At 38.0% G+C, this 23,868-nt stretch overlaps 1 protein-coding gene across 3 annotated transcripts in view; it reads right to left on the minus strand.

The window, feature by feature from the left end:
• Positions 1-2,323: 2,323 nt before the first annotated feature.
• Positions 2,324-23,868, minus strand: part of KMT5B (lysine methyltransferase 5B) — a 29,532-nt gene continuing 7,987 nt past the window's right edge. For 2 of the 3 annotated variants that reach the window (XM_027457906.3, XM_027457907.3), the window contains exons 3-10: positions 23,189-23,336; positions 13,795-13,960; positions 12,434-12,543; positions 10,808-10,974; positions 10,115-10,134; positions 9,793-9,929; positions 6,998-7,194; positions 2,324-5,621 (exon numbers count right to left, since the gene is read on the minus strand). In XM_027457906.3, coding sequence (XP_027313707.2) covers positions 4,153-5,621; positions 6,998-7,194; positions 9,793-9,929; positions 10,115-10,134; positions 10,808-10,974; positions 12,434-12,543; positions 13,795-13,960; positions 23,189-23,336 — 2,414 coding nt within the window. In that variant the 3' untranslated portion in view covers positions 2,324-4,152. Of the gene's footprint in view, positions 5,622-6,997; positions 7,195-9,792; positions 9,930-10,114; positions 10,135-10,807; positions 10,975-12,433; positions 12,544-13,794; positions 13,961-23,188; positions 23,337-23,868 lie in introns of those variants that run through there. The other variant, XM_038179872.2, reaches the window with a different exon arrangement.

A 23,868-nucleotide genomic window follows, 5' to 3' on the forward strand; every position in this document is an offset into this window, starting at 1 on the left:
ACGATTTTCATTCTCTACTTTAGTTCTACCAGTTTCCAAGCAATTCTGGTGTAAAAGGTTGCAGCCGACATAGTAATTGGAGCAGAAAAACCCTGTACATCTAATTATAGAACTGACTTCTGATGCGCATCATAAAGCACCAGTGGAAAAATCCATGTTTTGTTGGACCCATTGGTAGCTCCACACCAGCCCACCACCAAAACCATGAGTCCGTCTGTTGGGTCAAACCAATTCCAGAGCAACCTAGACTAGCTGGTCCCATCCACACCTGTTTCAGAGCCGACATCCCTGTACCTACAGCAAGCAGGCCTCCAACATCACCTCTCAAACTGCTCTTGGCTATTCTGCTCACATTTTATGTATGGATGAAGTGAAATTAGTTAAATCACGTACAGCTGCCTAGTTCAGAGAAGCTGCAGATTTCCTTTCCCTGTGGAGAGAAGGAATAGTGTTGAAATAACCACCTGTGCATTGCAATTGTCAACACATTTCATGGGATTGGCGTAAACACGGTATTATGACTAGAACAGAAGTCACATGGAGGCAAAAAGGAGTAGCTGTAACAGGCAATAAAGAACAGATATGTACTTAGTGTTACAGCCATGTAATGACGCTGAAGAGAACTTAACGTGGTAACTTGTGAAACCAGGAGTTCAGAAAGGGGCAGTGGATTATGTGAGGCTATAGGTTTCTTTGTGACCCAACCCAAAGAAGAGAAGAGGATTTAGTAAAACACATACTGGAGGAGATAGGGCAAACTTAAGCGACTTTGCTTTTTGTTTTCAGTAAGTTTTACTCCACACAGATCCCCAACCTTCAAACCAGACCAACGTGGGGAGCAGAGGAATTATGTTCCTGAGTTTATTTTAAAGAGTGCGCACTGGCAGCTCTAAGCAAAACTGACCAAGCAAACCAAAAAGGTGAGCCAAAAGCAGACCTCGATCCATGCTTTGGGGAGCTCCTGGGATGCATTTATCACATACTGGCAGGTAAGGTAACTGGAACAACATTGGGTGACAGTAACCTGCAAGAAACAAATACCCGAGCGCTCAAAGCAGACACAGGAACACCCCATTGCCAGCAAATACGCCGGGGGGAAAAAAAACTTTGCAACACCCCCAGTAACAGGACGTTCATAAAAGTCTTGCAGAAAATCTGGAACAATTTTATGAGAAATAATTTTTGAAGTCCAAACCCTGCTGGTAGGCTGCTGCAGCTACAAATGAGGTAGACATGAAGATGCTTGATTAGCTCAGACGCATTTCAGACAACGTGACAAGAGGATTTCACAATTGCAAGCTTCTGCTGCTTGCAGAAACCAGAAGGCTGCTTCTTTGCATGAGCAACTTTCCACAAATTCCCTGATGTCCAGGGCAACTTTCCTGAACATCTGAAATGGTGAGGGCTTGATTCCTATTTGGCTATTTCCAACCAAATCGCTCTGGAAATGACTATGAAATTATAATACTTATAAAATTATAAATTATGAATTTTACATGCCAAAGAGACATGGGAAATAGAAGCATCTGCTTTTGCCTTACTGTTGCTACCTATTGACTCTCCACGCCAAAGACACAAGCCAGCCAAGTTACAGAGCTATCCTTCCTACCACCCACATCCAAAAGCTCTTGCTAACCCTGCCCTCACCTGTAAGGGACCTCAGCACGCACCACTTGTGCAAGGACACTTGTAAAGCAGCAGCTGACCCGCTGCCTCTGTGGTGCTTGGAGCATTTCTTTAGCCTTGCAGCCTGTTATACCTGACAGCCAAAACCAGCCCACATTGAAATATGAGTTGGTAGGAACAGCTATCCCTGGGAAGTTTTCTACTTGCAATGAAAGTAGAATGGAAGAAAGAATAACTGCGGAGCCAAGAAGGGGAACTGGAGGGCTGGTGCCCCTGCGCACTCTACACTGAGCATCACGTTGGACACGTCCCGTCCTTTGCTCATACAGCCACGTGGATTTTCACCCACTGAAAACAGGAGTGAGGGCTTGGGGAAAGAGCCATATTTGTCATTAACTGTTTGCTGGTGAATTTCCTACCACAAGGGAATTCTTTAATAATTCTTCAATTCTCTTCTCCTTGTAACCTACTTTTTCAGTGACTCACTTTCACACGATGCACTCCAACTACAAAGCCCACAAGACGATCCCCCACAGCTGACTCAGGACTCAGAAACGTCAGCATACTTACCCAGGCCTTTTGCATTCAGCCTTCCGTCAACCACGTCTGACGAAAAAAGCCCTCATATATATATATACACACACACACAGTATATGAGACACAGCTGGCCTTTAACAAAGACTGGACATTGTGAAAATGGAGTTACAAGTGTTGTGTTTAATTCTACACTTAATTCTCTGCTCAGAATACAGACGTGAGGGTCAGAGCTGGCCAGACCCCTCTGCTCAGCTCATACGCAAATCTACTCACACATTACTCAGTGCTTTCAAACCTGGGTAGGACAGCTGTCACATAACTCAATTTCTTGCTCCTCTGGGCAGAGAGGGTTGGACTTGACATGAAAATACTATGCAATTAAGAGGGGATTAAACTAATACAACAGTACGTGGTTTTTGATGTGACTTCTGTTTCTACACCCTTCGATACAAGAACTCTAAACCTTAACCCATGGTTGAGTAAGAACACAAATACCAAACTGCTACACAGTTATGACAACTATGAAATATGGTAACTTTAAAGTTTCCTTGAAACAGGTCTGCAAATTAGCTGATTTATACATAAGAACAAGTTCATTGTGCCCACAAGTGGTAAGTTTTCCTAACATTCTTTTATTTAAAAAAAAAAAAAAAAAAAAAAAAAGGAGCCAAACATTGCCCTGGTGCTCTTCATTGTTATAAAGTAGACTCTGACGTATCAAGTGAACTACATAAAGGCAAAGAACTCCAACTGATGCAGAGTTTAAAACTAGGTTTACAAGTTCCTATTTTATTGGCATGGATGTATTTCTAAACTTAAAAACCCTTCTGGCAAGTTATCTCAATTTCTTATGACAAAATTTCTCACAACACACAAATATTTACAACATATACATATTTTTTCAGTCTTTTACAACTGGTTCTTAAAAGACAAACATTTTATAGGTTACCACAGAACAAAAGCTGTGACTTAGTTGTTTTTAATTTCATAAAACTATCATAAGTTAAAGTGAATAGATTTTCTTTAAATTCCTTGTAGCATTTTACAAGTGCAACAGAAAAAATATGAAGAACCAATTCAGGATAGCTGCAGTTCATTGGATAAATGTTGCCCGTTGTAATCACATTATTTCACAGCAAATTCTTGAAAAAATAAGCACCAATCATTCTTGCAAAGAACAATTTTATCTAAAAGTATTGAAAAGTGTTAAATACAAGGTGTTTAATTTACATAACAAGCAATAAATACACCATATCCAAACTTTTATTCTGCATACTGCTACCCTTGTACATATAATGTACTAAAAAGTCAGCAAATTGTCAACACCTTTTAATTTTTTTTTCTTTTTTTTAAAGAAATCAATTTGACTTCCAACCAACGGTTTGCTACTATAACAAAGGCCACAAACAGTACGTCTGGGACAGCATACAGTGTTAAAACTGACAAACTCCAAGGGGAAAAAAACATCTAGCAAATAAATTGAAAAGCTGTAGTTCATTGCTGGTGATATTAACATATACTAGAAAACCTTAAATACGCTGCTACTATGATTTTTTTTTTTAATTGTTTAGTCAAATATTGTAAGAGCAAACTAATGCTCTTACAGATCAAAAATAATTGTGTAGCCACACTGTATTCTCATTGTCCTGCATGGAAAAGATTTGATGCAATTTCATTACTTTGCTTGAGCCTTTATTTTACAACAGAGCATTACCTCTTACTCTAACTTAGAATTGCACATAAGAAGGCTATTAAAAAGTACAATAAAAATCTGCACAAATCAGACTTAAGAAGAGTCAGTATGCTGTACACTTTCTACAATATTATGTTGATAGGTGAATAAACAATAAAGAAGTGCTGCCACTAAGTCTTTCAGAAAGTTCTTCAGTTGAGGAATAATCAAATGGAATTTTTATTGTTGTTTTTTTTTTAATTTTTAAATTTTTATTTTTTAAAAATGACATCCAGGTCAGTTTAAGACCTATAAGCTTATGCATTGAGCCTTAAAGACTGATCTTCTCTCCTCCTGGAAGAAATATCAATATCTATTGAATCCTTGCCAACAATGAGCCTTAATCTCTTTGCTGGAGGAAGAGGAATAAAGTCATCAAATTCATCATCATAATCATCTTCCTCTTCATCATCTTCTTCTGATGAAGATTCATCTGCTGTTTCCTCCTCATACTGAGCATAATCATCTACTTCCATTCTCGACTCCAAAAGGGAGAGAGTTTCACTACAACACACACCATTTTCATGAAGGTCCTCAGGGTACGTTCCTCGGTTTTCTTCCTCTCGTTTTAGCTGTATTTTTAATTTTGTTGAACTATTGCCTGATCCTGAGTTAAACCCATTATTTAGCTTTGCTACATATAAATTATTATCTTTTTCATGGTCTTTACTTAATTTGATGCTTATTTTTGAAGAATTCATTCCATCATTTTCTTGGTCATTTGCCTTGCTACTGCTATCGTGGCGTCTACGAAGAGTCAGTTTAGGGATCCCAGAGCTATTTTCAAGGATTAGTTGTGCATCATACCTCGTGATTCGTCTTTTCTTTTTACTTTTTGCAGTTCTAAAGCTGTCCTTTGCTTTAAAATTGTCAGATGTTACAACAGAGCAGCCACCAGATCCAGGGACGCAGTCTTTATAGCCAACAGGTGTCTCTACCACATTATTCCTCTCTCCGTGTTCTGAATGAGAACTGATCAAATCTGGTACTTCATCGGTCACGGGTGTATTGTGCGTACTATCACTTTCATCTGTTTTTGCAGGTGGTTTCGCCACTTTTCCTTGTCGAGATTTCTTTTTTGACATGCCTGCATCGTTTTTCTGGCACCTAACCTCCCCTTTATGTGATGCTCCATGAGCCAGATCATTTTCATTCGTCACATGAGACTGCTGTTCTAAAACGTCCGATCGCGTTCCAGTCAAGTTATTCTTATAGCTATCCAATGTATTTGGTTCAAGCTTTATGTCAGAGGTCTCCTTCAAACTCATCCTTGTTCTCATTGACCTCCTTGTTATGTATGTGCAGGGTGGTATATCACCATGCTCATGAGCACCTTTCACAGAATTCAGTTTATACTCCCTTGCTGCATGCCTTGTTAAGCATCCACTAGAGACTGCAACTTTGACTGGTCCCTCTAATTCTTTATCTTTTTTAATGGGCAAGTTTTTATATAAAACTACTTTAGGCTCTTTGAGAACTAAATTTCCCATTTCGAGCTTTCTAGAAGCATTCTTCTGCTCTGGCCTTTTGCACTGATTTCTCAGCTTAATCTTCGAAAGTAAAGGCTTTGCAGGCTTTTTCAGTCTCTTTGGTACCCTGGAATTATTTAGATGAGTTAGTTTAGATGAGGTAGAATTTGATGATGCTGGAATTCTTGATATAGACTGTCTGGTTAATGTTCTATTTTTGCCATTCTTTTTTACACCAATTGAAGATTTTCTGTTAGCTGCAAAAGAAAGAGGTGTTAATGACACTGATTTAACCCAAGGTTCCCACTCCCCAAACACTGTAGTTATTTTATTTATTTTTAATCAAAACTTTAACTAACTAAGGCTTTAGCAATCACCTTAATCAGAATATGTCAAACGGCCTATAGAATATGCAGTAAGGAGACAAACTGACTAATGTGCAACTCAGAGATGAAAAGTTTGTCAAAAAAGTCAAAAGTACTTCTACATTCCAGGTACACTTCCCTTACTACCTCTAACATATGCAGTTTGGTGGATTTTTGTTCGTTTTATTTTTATTCAGTTTCTTCTTCTACTGAATTTTCCACAAATTGATCCTGCATGATCCTCAGCATTTACTGAGCATTATTCCAGCAAAAGCAGAGGATCAGCAAGCTCTTGTTTTAATCCCAGGATTTTTTCTTTTGGGGAGACAAACCCAAAACTTAACTACTGTAATGATTTCATTTTCAAGTATCCAGTTGTCTGTTACTTACAGCGATAAACAACAGAGCATAGCCTGCCCAAGCAAAGCTGCAACTCCAAAGCTTTATAACTAGAGATCATATAATTGGGAAAAGGTTGTGTTTGTTTGTTTGTTTTTTGTTTTGTTTTGTTTTGTTTTTCAGCTTCAGAGCAGCAAAAAGGAGACATATGGAACCAAAATATTTGAAGTGACTCAATACCTGTTAGTTAAGGCAAAGTTGAAATTACTTATATCTTGCCTATATTGTGTGAGGAAAAAATGAGAGTTCTCTTCATCAAGTAGTGAGTGTCAAGAGCATCAGAAACAAAAAAACCCTCCCATTTCTTCTGAGATTACTAACTGTACACTGTCACTTCAGAAGAGGTATTTGAACTATCAGTCCTGGATGTGGAAAGGGAATAGGTGCTCAGTTTAAAGCATCTCTACAGAAAGTGACTATTTTGCTTGGTAATCTCTATGAGGAGTATTTATATAAAAACTGTTTTCCTATGGAACATAGATACCTCAAGCTCTATGAGCTTTCTTTCCTAAGCAATAGTACTGCATGTGATTATTTCCCATATTTCTAAAGTATGTAACTTACCAACAGAGCTCTTTAGCTGACAAATTTAGAAATATGTCACTAGCTATTAGCTACTGGTGTACATAAAAAACGAAAATGAGAATATACAAACAAAACAAGAATGTACTACCTTTCATCACAGAAAGGCTTAAGGAAATCTGTTAAACTGCTATATAAATTACCTTTGGATTCCTGAATCAATTAGTTCTAAAAAGCAGTATTTGAGATGCATCTCAACATTAAGACAGCAATTCTATCACAGTGAAAGTTTTTCATTTTTTTTATGAATCCTTTAGTCCTGCACTCCAAGTTTTTCCCATACTTACTTGCATTAGCTTTTTCCTGAGTGGTATCTGCATCAGTGTTAGAGCTGACAGACTGGCTGTCTGAATTTTTGCTGCTGTCACCCAACTTTTTGAGTCTATTCAATCGTTTATCTGTTTCTCTCAGTCCATATTTACTATTAATCACAGGAGTAGGTGCAGGCAATCCCACTCTTGATTTAAAAGCACCAGTTCCGCGTCTGTAAAGAAGAGGATGACAATATATTAATAGCTGTTAGTATAAACTTACATCTTTGTTTCATATGTTAGTCTGATTCTTGTTATATTTGCATAAACAATATCAAGAACCATTGAATTTATTAGCATTTTATTAAAACAGCCCACAAATATCTACATAGATATCTCATTTCAGCAAGATGTTCAGAAATACCTTCCATATATTTATTGGAAGAAGAACAAACCTAATTTGCAATTTTGCTTTTTGTCTATTTTAGTACGTTTTCATAATGAAGTTATACAGGTGAAAATGAAAAACAGTAGTTCAAAACACTACTTGAAATCAACTGAGGCAACAGTTTAAATTAATTATTTTTCTTACTCACAGCAGCCTAATTAAAAAAAAGCTAGCTCCAGTTACAATGCTTGTTACTGCATCAGCAAGAGCTGTAAAGTGCATAAAATTGAATAAGATTATCTCATATTTCTGTTTACTTTTGGAACTGACATACTTTTAGTCTTTGTTTACCACAAAAACATCTGAGTGAACTTGAAACTTTTTTAAAAAAAATAATCACAGAAAAGGGTGGAGATTAAGAATTCCATCACTTGTATTTCAACCACTACTACCATGTTCACTTTGGTACTTGTCATCCAGTAAGCTTGCACTTTGTAGAATTATCGAAGACAACTTCAGTTTGGATTCCAGTGTGCTGCACTGGAAGAAAATCCACAAAGCGTAACCAAACGTACGCCGGAAAGAGATTGGAGAGGATCTCAAGTGTCACAGGGTTAAATATTATTATGCATATACAATAATTGTTCTCAAATTAACTGATATTTCTTTGATACGGAACATTATTTCAGTATTATCTTCAAGTCCACAAATTACAGGCAGCTAAAATAAGATACTAGGCTGAACCCAGCACAAGCAGCAGTCGCTTCAGATCAATGCCATAAATAACCACAACTGCCTTCTGACACATCTTCGGTGCCCAGTTATCCCAGTTAGACATCACGAACAGCATGCTCGCTCACCTAACAGTGTGAATGCACACACGCACATTTTCTTGGTGATGGTTTTCGGAGGCTTAAAAATATTTGTACTGTGCTAATCTTCCCTCCGCTCCCAAGTATATGCCCTAGGCTCTTACAAGTCTAGCATTTTAACATTACAAAATTAACAATCTTTGCAGAATAGCCAAAATGTCATCACTTAAAAATTATGTTTCCTGGTGTTCAGTGAGATGACTGACTTCACTACACATCTCCTTTTTCATAACATAGTCATCCATTAGGTTGGCTTATCTGTGCTATTAAAGACTCATTTTCCCTTGCTTAACTTCCTTAAACTCAAACTTCCCATATTTGACTTCTGTAACATAATTTTGTGACTGAAAAGTAGATTCTTGAAATGAGAATTACTGAAGTCTTAGCTTTAAGCTACAACATTTTCATGGACTTAAAATCCAAAGATGACTAGTTTGAGAAAATATTCTGACACATGATCTTGGTCTGTCCTGCAAGGAAGTATGTCCATATTACATCAAAAGCAACGAAGAAACTTGAGCAAAAAGAAGAAGAAACATCTCTCTCCAAGCAGCAAGGAAAAAAATTAATGGTACCCATTTATTCAACACTTAACAGCTCCCAGGACTGAAGTACATTTTTACTAATAACTCTTTAGATAAACCCTAAGACTGTAGCCTTCACTTGGAATGATCTACCAACACAGCAGCAGGTCTTCTCTTGAATTGCAAGAATTGCTAGTGACCATAGTAGCTAGTAAAAATGAAGGTAAGTAATGAAACTGTTTACATGTGTATGCATTAAGCTATTTCTCAATATTATTTTGTCCTTCATAGGTTTCTTCTCTCTGCAATTAGCTCAAACTAACAGAATTGTTATGGGTTCTGCATAGTTCCTCTTGGAACCAGGCGAGGCTGGCACAGATCGTGTTGAACCACCATGCTCAAGGTAAGAGGTTGTTTTGCCATGGCAGGAAACAACTATGAAATTCTTTCAACTGATTTTGTGAAGAAGCTAGGTTGTGATAACCTGGGTAAAAAACAAATAGAAACAAGTTTGCTGTTATGGTGCAATGGACGGATACAGTCAAGTACTGTTCAAACTTGTAGACCTTTAATAAATACTTAAACTATGAAGTTTTCGTAATATAAGGTGAAAACTACTTTGCCTATTTCCATCAGAACAGGACTTCAGATTAACAGAGAAATTAGCCTTCTCTAGTGGAAAAAAAAAAGCTGCCATTAGGAGCCAGATGCTAATGAGCTCATAGCAGCTACAACTGTTTTTCCTTCCAATTCTACCTTATTCAGAAAAATATTTTAAAGAATCTAGACTACTTTTTGTCAGTCTTGCTATTTCTAAGACAGAAAACTAAAAGAAAAACAGAATGCAGGAGTTATCAGGAAACAAGATAATTCTGTAACAATTAAAAAAATCATTATGATGAATAATTAGAAGGCAATAATGTATCAAAGATTGGAGTACTCATAACCAGGTGCCTTCAGTTTCACAAAATATATCACGAATATGCCCAATTGGGAAACTTATTTATAACAACATTCAATTGGAAACTTATTTATATCAACACATACCTTTCACAGGTGTAACATTCGCAGTATTCATTATTTTCCCCAAAAAATCCATCTCCATAGTAACAAGAGATTTCTTCTCCAGGCTCGATATCTCTTAGAGCTTTCACACATGCTGTATCTCTTCCAGTTGACACAAACTTGGGAAGAAGATGACAGGAAGGGGAGGAAAAAAAAAAAAAAGTAAAAGAGAGGCTAGTCATTAAGGTTGAACAGTATCTAAGTGAGAAAACAAGAAGTAAAACAGCTGGGGAGGAAGAGGTGCAGGGACAAAGAAAAAAAGGAGTGGGGTGCTTTATTTATTTATTTTTAATGTCTTGCTTACCTTACAGTTAGGTCTGCAATCTGAAAAAGGTCCAAAAGATAAAGTCAATTAACTGTTGATAAGACCTGAAACATGAATAGTTGTAGATATCTAAAGTAAGGATTCACTCTGACTTCAGTAACTCTAGAATCTCAACTAAATACTGGGAGTCATATTAGTATTGCATGAAGGTATGTACCAGGAGATATTCAGTTTGATATCATTTGGTTCCTGAGCTCTTCTTATGCTACCTACAAGTTTTCAAATTCCCTCATTTTTAAGGTAACAGGGTTTATAGTAAATCCTACTCACTTCTCCTTCAGCAAACAAATGCAACACAATAAGCAAAGGGTCTGTGTACAAGATTGAAGGAGGCACAAAGAGTTCACCTAAAAAATACATTACAGCTGACTACATTCACAAACTTTGCTACAGCAAGACATCAGAGTAGACCCCAATGTGCTCCACTAATTCAACTGCCAGTTCCAAAACCTCTGTGAAGGAAGAAGGCATCACTTTCCAGAGCCTCCTTTGACTTTCCCAGTTCACAGCTCGTTAGCTGTAGTTTGTTAAGCTCCCAACAGAGTTTTGTCCTGCACTACTCCAGATTCAGGTATTTTCTCTAAATTCCCGTGTCATTCATCTTACATACAACAACACCTCTGAACAGAATTGCTTGTGTCATTCAACATAGTTCCTATATTCGTTACTCACCATGATTGATAAATGCAGCAGGACCAAGCCACAGCTGTGCACAGTTTTTCCGTGTGGAATACATGACACTGAAGTCGTTTTCCCCATGTCTCAGCAGCATGTTTTCTTCCATTTCTGATAATTCGGCAATACACCCAACGAGTAATTCTATTTTATCATTCCGTTTCCTTTATTGTAAGAAGTAGTAAAAGTAAGAATATGTATCAAAAATTATGAAGTATAATAGCATGGCATTTCTTCACAAAAACAAAAGCTGTCAATAGTTAGGGTAAGTATTTTCATCTATATGAAATAAATGTATTTGGTACTGTATAGTACTATATACAGTATTGTATAGTACTATATAGCACTGTATATATATACACAGTGTATATATGTATGTGTGTGTGTGTGTGTATATATATATATAGTACTATACAGTACCAAATGCATCACTTCTGACAGACATCACCATCATTGTTTCTATGGTCTCTGAAGAAACAAGCAAGAGACTGAGAGTTGATTACTTCATCTACTACAGTTGTTAAAACTAAAATTTTTTCGTTTTTACTTACTCCGTCAAACCAAGCATTATAAGTGCAAAATTATCCTTTTATAGGGACTGCTCAACATTCCTTATTAGCATTATGTTTGAACAGTAGTTTTCAAACTACTGACTATTTTCCAACTATTTTGGAGCATGACTTTTGTTTGTCTCGCTCAGGTGGTCAGGCAAGATTTTGAGCACAAGAAGTTGATTCATTTTCAACACACCTAAATATACAAAGCTTCTACCCCAAAGAATCAGGCAAGGGAGAATTAAAAACAAAATCACACGCACACAAAAAAAAACAACAAACCACACACACACACAAAAAGATTATACCATGATTGTGGAACTTCCAGCTATAGTCATGATATAGAAACTGGCCTCAGCCTTCTTGAAGCTTGCTCTCCCACATGTTGAGGCCCCAGCCCCACAGTAACAGCATGGTTATTTGGTATGCTGCCAGTGTAACGCCTAGCCACTCAATCCTACCCAGCACAGAATAGCATATCATCATCCCGGATGTGCTGTTACGAGCATCCAAAGACACACAGCAAAACAAATAGAAATGTCTGGGGGAGGGAGGAGGTGAGGAAAGGGAAAATTAATTTTAAAATCTGGGTTAATTTGGCTATCTTGTAGTGCTGCCACTGACAGGTCTATCTTGAAACTCAAACAGGAAAAAAGGAGAAGGGAAAAATACACCAGGGTTCCAGCTTTGTGCTTCCAAGAGATATTTATCTTGCACAATCAAAATATGCAAATAACATCCTTCAGTTACACAATGGTAGAAAACTCATTCCCCCCCTCAATTACCTGTTTTGTAACAAATCTGACATCATCCGAGTCTTGACATGGGTTTGTTTCTCATAACAAACCAATGACTAATGATTTGAGGAAAATAATTATCCGACAGAAAACAAGATAACAGATTTGTATATTGAAAACTCTGTGACTAAGTCCAGCTATACAAGGGAATACCTCACGGATGCATGTAGCATGTATTAACTAGTCAAGGAAAAATTCCCAAATTTGATTTATAAGTAGAAACAATAAATAACAGGCAGAAACAGAATGCAACAGTAAGCTGTACGACTTACCATTCTTTCGTTGCAACTATTTTGGCTCCATTTTGCTCAGAAGAATACCGATTACAAGGCAGTATCTCAAACCCACTGTCAGTTGCAAACATCCGTAAATAAATAAATACCTGCAACGAAATAAAAAAAATACTATTCTGTTAAAAGCAAAACAAAAGCAGCAAGAAAAGCTGTATATAAAATGACGTAAGAAAGACACAAGAAATACATTGCAAAGGAATGTTTTGTTCTGAAATGCATATATTTATGTTTTTAAATAATGCGTATAGTTAAGATGTTAACCTTATTTCTTCAAAGTGACTTGCAAAAATTCTCACATGGATAACGTAACCATCCAAAAAATTTAAAGCAATTGAAGATGCCTTGAATGGAACGAAATTGGCCCAGCTAGTGAAAATGGATAATTTCTTCTTTAAGTCGCTGAATACTTGTGTTCAAGAATTCTTCTCGGGTCTTTAAGAACCATTCGGACCTAACAATCTCATCGAGTCCAATTTTATTGATTTCTCCATGAGAAGTCTAGCTACTGAATTCAGGGACTGCTGGATCAGTTCAAGTTTTCAATTTGTTCCTTTTGGTGGTTTTAGTTAAGAGCAAGGTTTTATTACTCAAAAAAAACATTTTTAGAAGGCAGCATTTGCTGTTACTTTATTCTGTGCTACTACATTTGATCCATTTTAGACTAGGAAAAGGCCAATTCCTTTTGGATGTCTGTGCAAACAATATACTCTTTCTAGAAGGAGCTCTTTTTTTAAAAAAAGTAAAACAATACTTTAATTTCTTTGCAAATTTGTGTCTATGACCTTCGTGCTATACACAGAATTTACTTTGGGATGTTAGAAGTGGAGGAAGCAGAATGATGTTTCTACGTAAATGCCCTATACCCAAAACAGCTGAGGTATATTGTGGTACCAGGGCTTCTCCCTTTTCCTTCATCTTTGACCCACAATTTGATTTACAGTAGCTGTACATTAGAACAAAACCCAAAATCCATAATGAAAACAAACAAACCCAAACCAACAGAGTAACAACAAAAAAGTCCTCCAAACTCTTTACTCCCAGCAGTAGGACTTCTCTCTTCTGCTGAGGTCTTAAGCCAATAGCAGAAGAAGGAACTTTGTTTTTTCTACACGTCTATTAAATAAAAAGCAATGGAAAGTTAGCCTTCTCCCAAACCCCCTTCTGAAGTTCTCTGGGTTTTGAAAAACAAAGGAAGTTCATGTTAAAAAGCAATCAAACAAGTAATATATAACAGAGCAGCAGATTACTTCCCTTTACTACTGCTACAATCCTAAGAAACTTGTACATTTTCTTAGCCTTTCAACCATCTGAAAAAGCACATTAATTACAAATACACCTACATGTTCCTTGAACAACCTTTCCTGCATTTTGTTCTTGTTAAGAAAATAGTGCCGGGCCCAGTCACCTGACGTCAAGGACTTGAAGGCTTTTTCTAAGTGCTCATCTTTCTTAAAACGTTCAATCACCTCTTTTAGTTCTTCTTGCCTTCCTTTTATAGGTCGAAATCTGAAATAAAGAATAAAGCTATTCCAGTCCACTGTTATTCATTCACAGTTCTTCCTCACAGTAACTCACAGCACATAGATCTTCTGCTAGCCAGATGAAGGCATAAAGAAATTGACTCCTAGCATAAAGAAATTGACCATTATGCAATCAAATCACAGCCCCTCATTTCCTGAGATAAGGAGAAAGGTAAGGTAAAGCCAAGCGTGCTGCTTGGAACTTTGAAGCCCTCTATTCTGCTGAGAGGCACATTTTATTTATAAAACAAATTGCTAAGATTGACCAACACAGAGTAACGTTTCAATATTTTCAACACCTCTCATTTGGAAAAAAAAAAAACAACAGCTAAAGAACTAGTATAATAGAAGTGTCAGTGGTTAGGAGATTTAGGACAATTTAATATCACTAGAAACACATGTACAAGAAAATCCAGAAAATTAATTGGATGCTGCAAGTTTCCTAATAAAGGGATCTATGCACAGTTCTGGCTTTTGTAGTTGGGCTGGGAGATAGAAGTGTCATTTGAAATTTAAGCTCTTTACAACTTCACATGTTACACTTGGGATTTTTTAAATAGCGAACAAACAATTAGATGATGCAACTGAAAAGTCCGAGTCAGAAGAAAAAATAAATAAATCTCAAAATAGAAAATAAGGAACTATTTTCATGAGGGATTCCAGATCAGCTCTTGCCCTACCAAACAAACTTACTATTTGCATTCATAGAAAATACACTCATTAGTGACTTCACAAAAAAGTTTTGATAATAAGTAACATATAGCACAGGTAACAAACTGTAGGAGTGATCTTCCACATATCCATACAGTTTTAAGATCTTTTCCCCAAAAATACTTGCTACAGAGAATTTACGTAACTAAAAATCACTGGTAGACAAAAATCTGGAAATAAACCCCTGTATATTAGCAGAGAATTCTAGCTTCTTCCCAAAGCTTGAGATTTAAGACGAACTGTCCTTCATCCATGTATTTTCAACAGAAAAAAAAATGGTTATGGCAAAAACAATGCCCTATATCAATGTAAGAAGGAGCAGCCCCATTTCTGAGCTACAAAACCATCAAGAGAAAGTAGAATTTTGAGATTATGTCAAATCTCTACAAATTATCTTTAAGCATATACCCACACATAGTTTTGAGGCAGAGGGAGGGCATGGAGTTGTGTGCTTTTAATTGGATAGCATGCCCCAGGGGAGACATCAGAAAGATAGAGAATTCCTAGGGCCACAAGAAACAATTTTCTGTAGCTCCTTCTACAGCTTACATTGCACATGACAGAACAGTTAAACAAGTTAATCTTATGGATTTAATCAAAAGCTGTTAAGACCTATTATTTGCTTCTTTAAGTATATACCAGCTTCCTTATCTTTAGTGGGGATTTACCATATGGATTTTACTTCCCTCTTACTTACCAAATGAAGCCTGGATTTGACGACAAAAGCAAAAAAATGGGAAACACATTCTTTAGTTGTTTAAGTTTGTGGAAGGAACTTCATCAGCTCCTTGGCTGATAATCGTTAAGTGCTGCACATCCCAATTTTAGTTTAATTAGAAATAGCTAATAATGGAGGGGATTCATTAGGAAGAAAAATGCTGTATTTATGCTCCTGATACAATAAAGAAAGGCCTCCTAACAGTACGATCACTTCTAGGGGCAGTGCACGTTAATCAGCTTTCCATGCTTTTACACAGAACTATCTTCTCTGCAGTCTCCATCTGAAAAAGCTTCCGTGTAAGATAACGACTCTGCAAGTCTTCAGATCTTTTTGAATATTGCAAAAAAATATCAGCATAACCCTGTGAGCTTTCAGAGCAGAAGATACAGTACGTAGTTCTGAGGGATTTCAGGTAAGTATTCTTCTGGCTGGGATCAGAGCTAACAAAATTACAGTATTTCTGTCAAGAAACAGATGATGCGCTTCTAAAACATACCCACTTAAAAATGAAACAAATATTACACCAAAGTTTCAAATTAAGTTCTTTAATAAAAAAAGAACATACTTATCCTCTCTCCCTCAGAGCAAATTGCCTAACAAGCTGGTGAGACCTTATTGTGGAAGAAAATTCCCTTCAGATGACACGCTTGGCATTTTAATCTGTAATACAAAATCCTCCTCAACTCCCAGTCAGATACAAGCTGGAGAAAATCTCCCAGTTAGCCTAACAATACAAAGGAGCTCTCCCAGGTTTGATAGTCCTAACTCATAAAGCATCCTCAGGTATGACAGGAATTCAAAATGAGATTGCCTGAACTGAAGCTGACTAGTTTCAGAAGATGACACTTGTTTTCAGTTGGAATCGTTGACACCTCTCAGAACACAGACCCTCTGTACTGCAGCACAAGTACAGAGCACACTGCCATGCACAAACCTGACAGGTCAGCAGTTTGTTTACACCTGTAACTACAAGCATTACACGAGGAAAAGGAATAGGATTTGCTGCTAAAAACTGGTCTTCAGCCATTCTTTCTGGGCTAAATGCACGACTGCCCTCTCCTTTTCATTTTTTTGTGTTAAAATTGATCTCTTTTTCCCTAGAAGAGCGATCTGCAGGAACAAAGGTAGATGGAAAAACCATCACATTCAATATTGCATTAGCATCTGAAAGATGTTTTGTGCTGATAGACACAATAATACATTAAGCAGCATTTTGGTTCAAGCTGGCTAAAGAAAGCAGCATCTTAACTCCCAGGAAGAAAAAAAAAAATAAAAGCAGATGCAAAGCTTAAACAGTGTCTCTCAACACACCTACAGAAAAATAATCTACAGCTGATGTTTTCTAGGGATTAGAAGCACATCTAATAGTCCCAAAGTGGCTCTCTTATTTCCTTTCTTCCACAACATATTGTTCTCAGAGGCTGACTAGACACCTAGCCTGAACTACTTACCATAAGTAGCTCAGAACCAGGCACCAATCCTGCATATCTCTACCAATCACATTCAGCATGTGTTTCTGCAAGTTTGTTTTTTTTTTGGTCATTCCACATCACTAAGAGAATTCCTTTACTAGTCTAGCCGTAACTCATACATTATCATTCCTGGCAAGCAGGAACAGTACGTCCCCGAGCCTTGAAAAGACCAAAAAGAAGGCTAGAAAATGGTGAAGGGATAGCAAACAAATCAAACCATTAAAAGGTCAGATAATGTTGGGGTGTATGTCAGGCATTTGAAATCTGAAATGGGAACTGGGTCTTTTGGAGTACATGACTCCTTACCCAAGGGTTCAAAAATCTTAGCAAGGATCTCCTGCAGCATCTCTACCAAAATGTTTTACTGAGATTACTTACATGGCAAAGAGACAAAAAAAGACAAAAAGGTGTCCAAGCAAGCAATAGAAGTGTCCAAAGGTACATGGGAAGAGACTGGAAACCAGGAACATGATGTACAGCATCTCAAGGGTTCCCAAAACTGAGTGCAACAGGATGCCGTTTTGTACCTTGAGGTAGCGAGCTTTTCACTGCTCACCAGCACATGTAACTGCACTGAAAGCACGAAGTCTGAGCTAGTGGAGAACACTGTGAGGCTGATTCCACACGAAAGCCCCTGTACTTTCAAGTGGCTATCGCCATATAGACTGGAACAGGTACCTGCCGATTTGAGACACTACGGAAGCCGACGTGCCAAGAAAGCCTAAAACCTTTATCTTCCTTAAGAACCCGAGGGCCTGCTGTATTTAATAGAGAGACTCGACTTCTCCAAGGAGCATTATGAAATAGCAGTTTATTCATTAGTCTTTCCCAGCACTACCTACAAGGAAGCCAACTAGTTATGAGAAACTATTTTAAGTGCTACAATTTTGGTGTTACAGGGCTTCCTCATTCACACATGACATTAACAATCTATTTATCTACTGGAAGCATCTACATGACTGTTTACCAACACCACAAAGAGATCCTAAAGAGACACTGAAGCTAAATGTATATAAAAAAAACATACCTAAAAAGGCTTTTGTGTGTCAGTAAAATGGGAGAGTACTTCAAAGAGAAAGAGAGACATAGAGCACAAAAAAGCACAAACAACAACCCCCAAACTCCCAACAAAACAAGACACCCCTGTCTCTAAACAGAGAGCCAACTGAAGCCTGAATTATGCTGATCCAAACTTCTGGTTTGCTCCCATGAACAGCACCTGTATAAGATTCCATCGTGGAAACTGGACAAGATGCTCTTTGAACCTGACCACAGGCACTGACTCCTTGAGCTATCCTACAAACAGCTTCAGGAACCAAGTCTCACAGACCATGGATGGAGTCTGCTGCAAAACAGTCTGGCTGTTAGAAGTAAGCTAGGAATGACAAACTCAGCTATCCCAGTATCCTTACAAGCTGCAGAATAGAAAACTTTAAATTTCCATAGGAAATACTTACTTTTCCCTAGTCACCAAGATCAAAAAAAATACCCTTAGGCTACTGCAATTTTCAAACCAGCTAGAGGATGATCTTATCCGAGTTAAGGGCCAAACCGAGGCTGTCTCAACAAGCAAGATGTAGGAAAATGGCTTGGTGAAGCAAAGCTCTTTCTCTCTCTCAAGTTTCTCTTACCTCGGGAATACTTAAAGAATCTTGAAACTCCAAGGTATAAAGCCAAAGGTCAGTGAGATGCTTGCCTATAAGGGAAGTTAAAGGAGAGGTTCTGGTAAGTTCAGAAGCACAGTACCTTCCTCAGTCACTGAGAGCAGTGAGTTTGAACAAAAAGGATAACAGGACCTGAGAGGGTTCCGCAATAGAACCCCATGTAATGCGTGCATCTGACAGCACCACCGCATGGCAAAGAGTTTTACTGCTAGGCCTAACTCAAATTCTGACTGGGAACGCCAGGAAGAGTGAATTTATCAAAACACAGCATCCCACTGGCCTCTCTCATCAACAAGCCCTTGATAGGTATTTTACTTCAGTGGCTGTAGAAAGACAGCAAATTACTGTTTAGCTAATTCCAGAGATTCAGCAAAAAGCTAGCACTGCAGGACTGTTGAACATTTCAAGACAGTATAACAAGAGCTGAAAAGAATCTGTTTATAATCCAAGTGGAAACAGTTTTTTAGTTAACATCCCCCCCCCAGTTGTTCCACGTTTAACTGCCAGTGCTGTTATCAGAAAAAAAAAAAAAGCCATATTCTTTCAAGGCCAAAGTTCAAGATCACATTTTTTAATGATAATCTGCTTTACTTAAAATTTCTTGCACATACCACTGTGGTCAAAGCCCAAATACAGCCTAGACAGAAGTAACAAAAATTCCAGCAGCCACAAAAATCCATTCTTCTTAATATAGCTGGCAAATAAAAGCATTTTTCAATAAATGCTGGGGACAGAACACAGCAGGGAGAGCCCACGTCCCTTCATTCTTACCCTGCCACTCCACACAGCAAATTTAACTTAACATTTAACTTGACTACTGTGTGTAAGCCTCTCCATCCTCTGGAAACAGAGCACTTCTTAATGCAGTGCAGCTAAAGGTGCAACTAGAAAAAACGTGCAAGAGTAGCTTTGTTTGTTTTTTTAGGTCCAAAACAGTCAGCAGCAGCAGAGCAGCTAATTCCAACGTGTCACTGTCTTTGGAAAGGAGGAGAGAGGAGGAAGAGAACCAGGAGCAAGTTAGACAACTTTACTGAATTCAGTAAAGTACAAAATAGAAATAGGGAAGACGGAATTTACACCGAAGTCAAAATCATTTTTGGCAGTAAGTACACAGACAACGGTGTCTGAAGAACGTACAAACTTCAGAATGAAAAAGCGTATCACTGCATAAAGGAGCCGTGTGCCTCTAACACAACATCTCCACAGTGCCACAATGCCAAAAACAAACTACAAATGGCCGTGCCACCTCCCTCAGCAGGTGCCAAGTAACTTTTTCTACCTCTAAACTCCATTCAGTCAAGATGACTCTTGACTCCTTTAATTATTAGCTTGCCGTAAGCTGAAGAGAAGAGATTCAGCACAGACCTGTGGATGTAAGCGATATGGATCTGCTCTGCCCTTCTTGCCTTTATTGCCACAGGGACTCCAAGGGGCAGAGTGGCACATCCTGTCGAACTCAGGAATGACCAACTGCTTACACTGCACTCTGGAGAGAAAGCAGCTTCCACTACACCATCCCCAAACACGCCTTCTCACCTTTGCTCTGGAAAACAATTGTTCTTAAAGCTTGCTCCTTCATCAGACAAAACCACCAGTTTGTAACTTCACTCAAAGCAGCAGCACAGAGCTCAGAAACACCCCTAACGTCTCCTGAAACAGGCTGTGATGGGTTTGTCTTCCTCAATTGCCAGGAAACTTAAGACGTTGGAATTGCTTTCAGTGATCCCCAGCACGATGCTGAAGTTTGAGGGTACCAGGAAAGAACAGGGACAGGTAAGAGCAGCAGTATGATCAAGAGACTTGCTTAAGATTTTAATACTGACACTAGGCAATCTGTTACAAGGTGGATTAGCAATCGATGCATGCAACTTCGGGACCCAGCCTCAGCCTGGGGAAAAGCAACTGAGTATAGCACTGGTAAGATAAGCAACAAGTCACTTTTTCCTATTGTCAGTTTTAATCCCTAGTGTTTGACAACCTTCAGACCAGAAAATAATAGTTTGCAAAACAACAAATGGGTTTTGTTTTTTCAAACAGAACACACATACAAACCGTATTAATGATACACACAGGATAGCCTTTGTCTGCTTTCACATGAGTTGTACAAGAAACAACAAAACCTCTTGGAGTATCTACATTTGACAAGGTAATTCTTACTATCACTTTTTTTTTTAAAAACAAAACAAAACAAAAAAAACGAACTACTAACCTGCACTTTTGCTGAGATATGAGCTACCAATATGAGGAAGATGAGCAGACGGCCTGTAAAGAGGGCCAGAAGCTCTAGAAACAGATCTGCTTTTCTCTTGGAAATCCAAGATGATGAAAAAAAAATAATAAAAGTAGCTTTTGGGTAAAGCCTCTAAAGACATTTCCAGATACCTTTTATGCAGTCTGTCAAATCCTTGGTGGCAAGAAAAGATTTCAGTGAAACACTGGACAAATTCAGGTGGGGATCCAACCTAAATCTTTTGAGAACTAGCTTTCAGCTCTTCCAGACATTACTGACTTGACAGCTTACAAAGCTAACAGCCCAGTTCCCAAGATGGAATTGGGGACCTTCATTTTATTGCCTCGGGGGAAAAACAAACAAAAAAATGCAGTCAGGTTCTCGTCACCACTCTACTACTGCATCAGTATAAAGAAGATGGTAAACCAGAAGAGAAGAAAGAGTTTCCAGTAATCATCTAGATATTTTCCTAGAATTGTATAAGTTTCTTCTCTGACCAACATACTCCTGGCAAAACCAGAGAACTTTACAAACTCAGTATTCAGGTACTGATATTTTGCAGTTGGTCTAGACTTTTCATATTCTTTCCCCAACCTCCCCTCAGAGTTATATGGCAACAAGCAATCTCCACAGTTGTAGAAAGACTGCAGCTTATTAGACAAAGATAATCCAAGATATGTAGCTATAATAAGCAGAAATCATCGCTGCACCAAAAGGCAAACGAGAACTATGCTGATATCTTTATTTTAATTCACTGCAATAAGAATAACAGAAACCCTCTCAACTGGACATTAAGAAAGAGCTGAGAAGATGAGTTTCTGATGGAAGTTGTAAGCCTCACCTAAGCATTTCCCACAGCACTCCAAGATTATTAATTACTGGCTTTGACGACTGCCTGTAACTGTTCTCCAGGTCTGAGAAAGAGGAAACACACGGTGATAGCCTTTGTGTAGTCTTTTCTTTCAAATTAATAATTCAAAAAGTATTTTATGTGTTGAAAACATCTACAGAAACAATAATGTGTAAAAAAGCAGCCTCTCCAACTATTGAACAATATAGAATTCCCTTTTTTAGGGAAAAGCAAAAGTATGAGCTACTTCTATAAAGTTTTAGACTACCACTCATGCAACAAAGACAAACAAAAATGTGGTTTTGAGCATATATATTTAGCTCAATTAACTGCTGGAAACACAAAGATACGATGACAACTGAGCATCTACCAAATGTGGACATCTATTGTGACCAACAGCACGGAAAGACGAGGGAGACTGCCAGGATTCCTCTTAAAGATGAATGTTGCACACTCCATGGAAAAAGAAAAATCTCTCTGTAGCAAGTCTTTACAGTTACTAGACCCACACTGCTGCAATTTCATGTAGAATTTGCGAGGTCGGTTTATACCAGCGACCATTTATGTTATGTGAGAACACCAATTAATCTAGCATTCATTTGTCGAACGATCACCTTGTTACATACACACAAAATCGATGCAACTGATACTCTGGTTATGCACAGGTTCTTCTTTAAAAACATCCACAGCAACAGTTGTGAGGGTTGAGAAGCCTGCTTTTCATGATGTGCTGCCTGGAAACCCCAGCTCAGACCAAGGTTCCCCCATTTATTTGTACAGTTAGAAGCACATAGTTCCTGTCCTTAGAAACTTATTTGTATATACCTTCTTCATTAAGCTGCCAATACAGATCTTTTGTGCAAACAAAAGCTTAATGGGTATCTACAGAGCACACTTCTAATTGGTGGTACGTCTGCAGAACAGGAAGAAGCATGCAACAACTAAACTACAGGTCCACATTGAATTTAGGCAGGAGTATTCATACAGGTGCGTAACAGTGCAAAAGCATTTGCAATTCTGATAAACGGGCTCCCAGTGTGCACGTTAATTTCTCTTCCATATACAGACATATCTGAGCAGCATTTCTTCAGCACGGATCTGCAACAACTTGAGATCAAGTGGCACCAACACTGGAGTGCTCAGAAGTAAATTTTGAGATCTTTCACAAGTTTAAAACAAACAAACAAAAACTAACCCATGAAATAAATAGAAAATACACTCCCCAAACAATAACTCTGATCTTTGAAGTGTTATTTCAAATGACAAAAGGTTTAAAATTTAGGATTAGTTAACTGTTTAAGCCAGAAAGCAGTGTCTGTTAACATTCTGTTCCACAGCAGAAGCTGTTGTTAAGGTTGATAGGATGACCTACACCAGCGGTACAAACCCACACCGCTACAGAGCTCTGAGTTCCAGTCTCAAAGGCAGCACCACTTCAAAGGCTGAAGCCACTTGCACATTATCATTTTTCAGACTTTTGTAAACATGCAGGAAATTCCACAGTTATCATCTTAATTGATGTAATCAGAGGACCATTTCTCTTCTAGGAAAATAAAGACAAGTTACCTAGTATTCATTTTGTGTGTCTGAAAACCTAAATAGGGATCAAGAACCAAGCTAGTTGCTAGGTCATCATTTTCACACAGTTCCTTGGCAGACATTCCAGAGGAAGGCACATAACGACTTTGACCCTCAAATCCTGAAGCACCGCTACCTGCGAACAAGAAAGCATAAAGCAGATATCATTTATGGAACGTTCTAAAACTCAGCTACAGGGGGGTGAGTGAGGAGCAACTGCAGGTTGCAGGTTAAAAAAAAAACAAAAACCAAAATAAAACAAACAACAACAGAAACCACCCTGAAGATAATAGAATTTCTGAAGAAGCAGGAGCACAATTAGATTTCTCACTCTTGCTTTTGCTGGTTAATATAGCTGACAGCAAGGAGAGTATTTTAGAATACATTTTATGTGTGTCTTATTTTGGTTTCCTGCTCTCTCCACCTCCCCAAATGCAAGCAACTCTCCAGAGTAAGCAACCCAATCATACCCAACTCTATTCAGGTCTACAGGTGCGACATGAAAGTTTAAACTAGATTGTCCTAAAACCCGAATCAAGGGTTTACTCCAACTTTGTATTTTGTTCTTCACCCCAAGTCAACAGCAAAAAATAAAAATCCATGGTCCTTAAAACGGTTTCACAGCTATTATTGATACACGTAACCTCCCTGAAAACAGGGTGTACTTC

The sequence above is a fragment of the Anas platyrhynchos genome, chromosome 5 (assembly GCF_047663525.1).
Source record: "Anas platyrhynchos isolate ZD024472 breed Pekin duck chromosome 5, IASCAAS_PekinDuck_T2T, whole genome shotgun sequence".
In the NCBI taxonomy this organism is placed as follows: domain Eukaryota; kingdom Metazoa; phylum Chordata; class Aves; order Anseriformes; family Anatidae; genus Anas; species Anas platyrhynchos.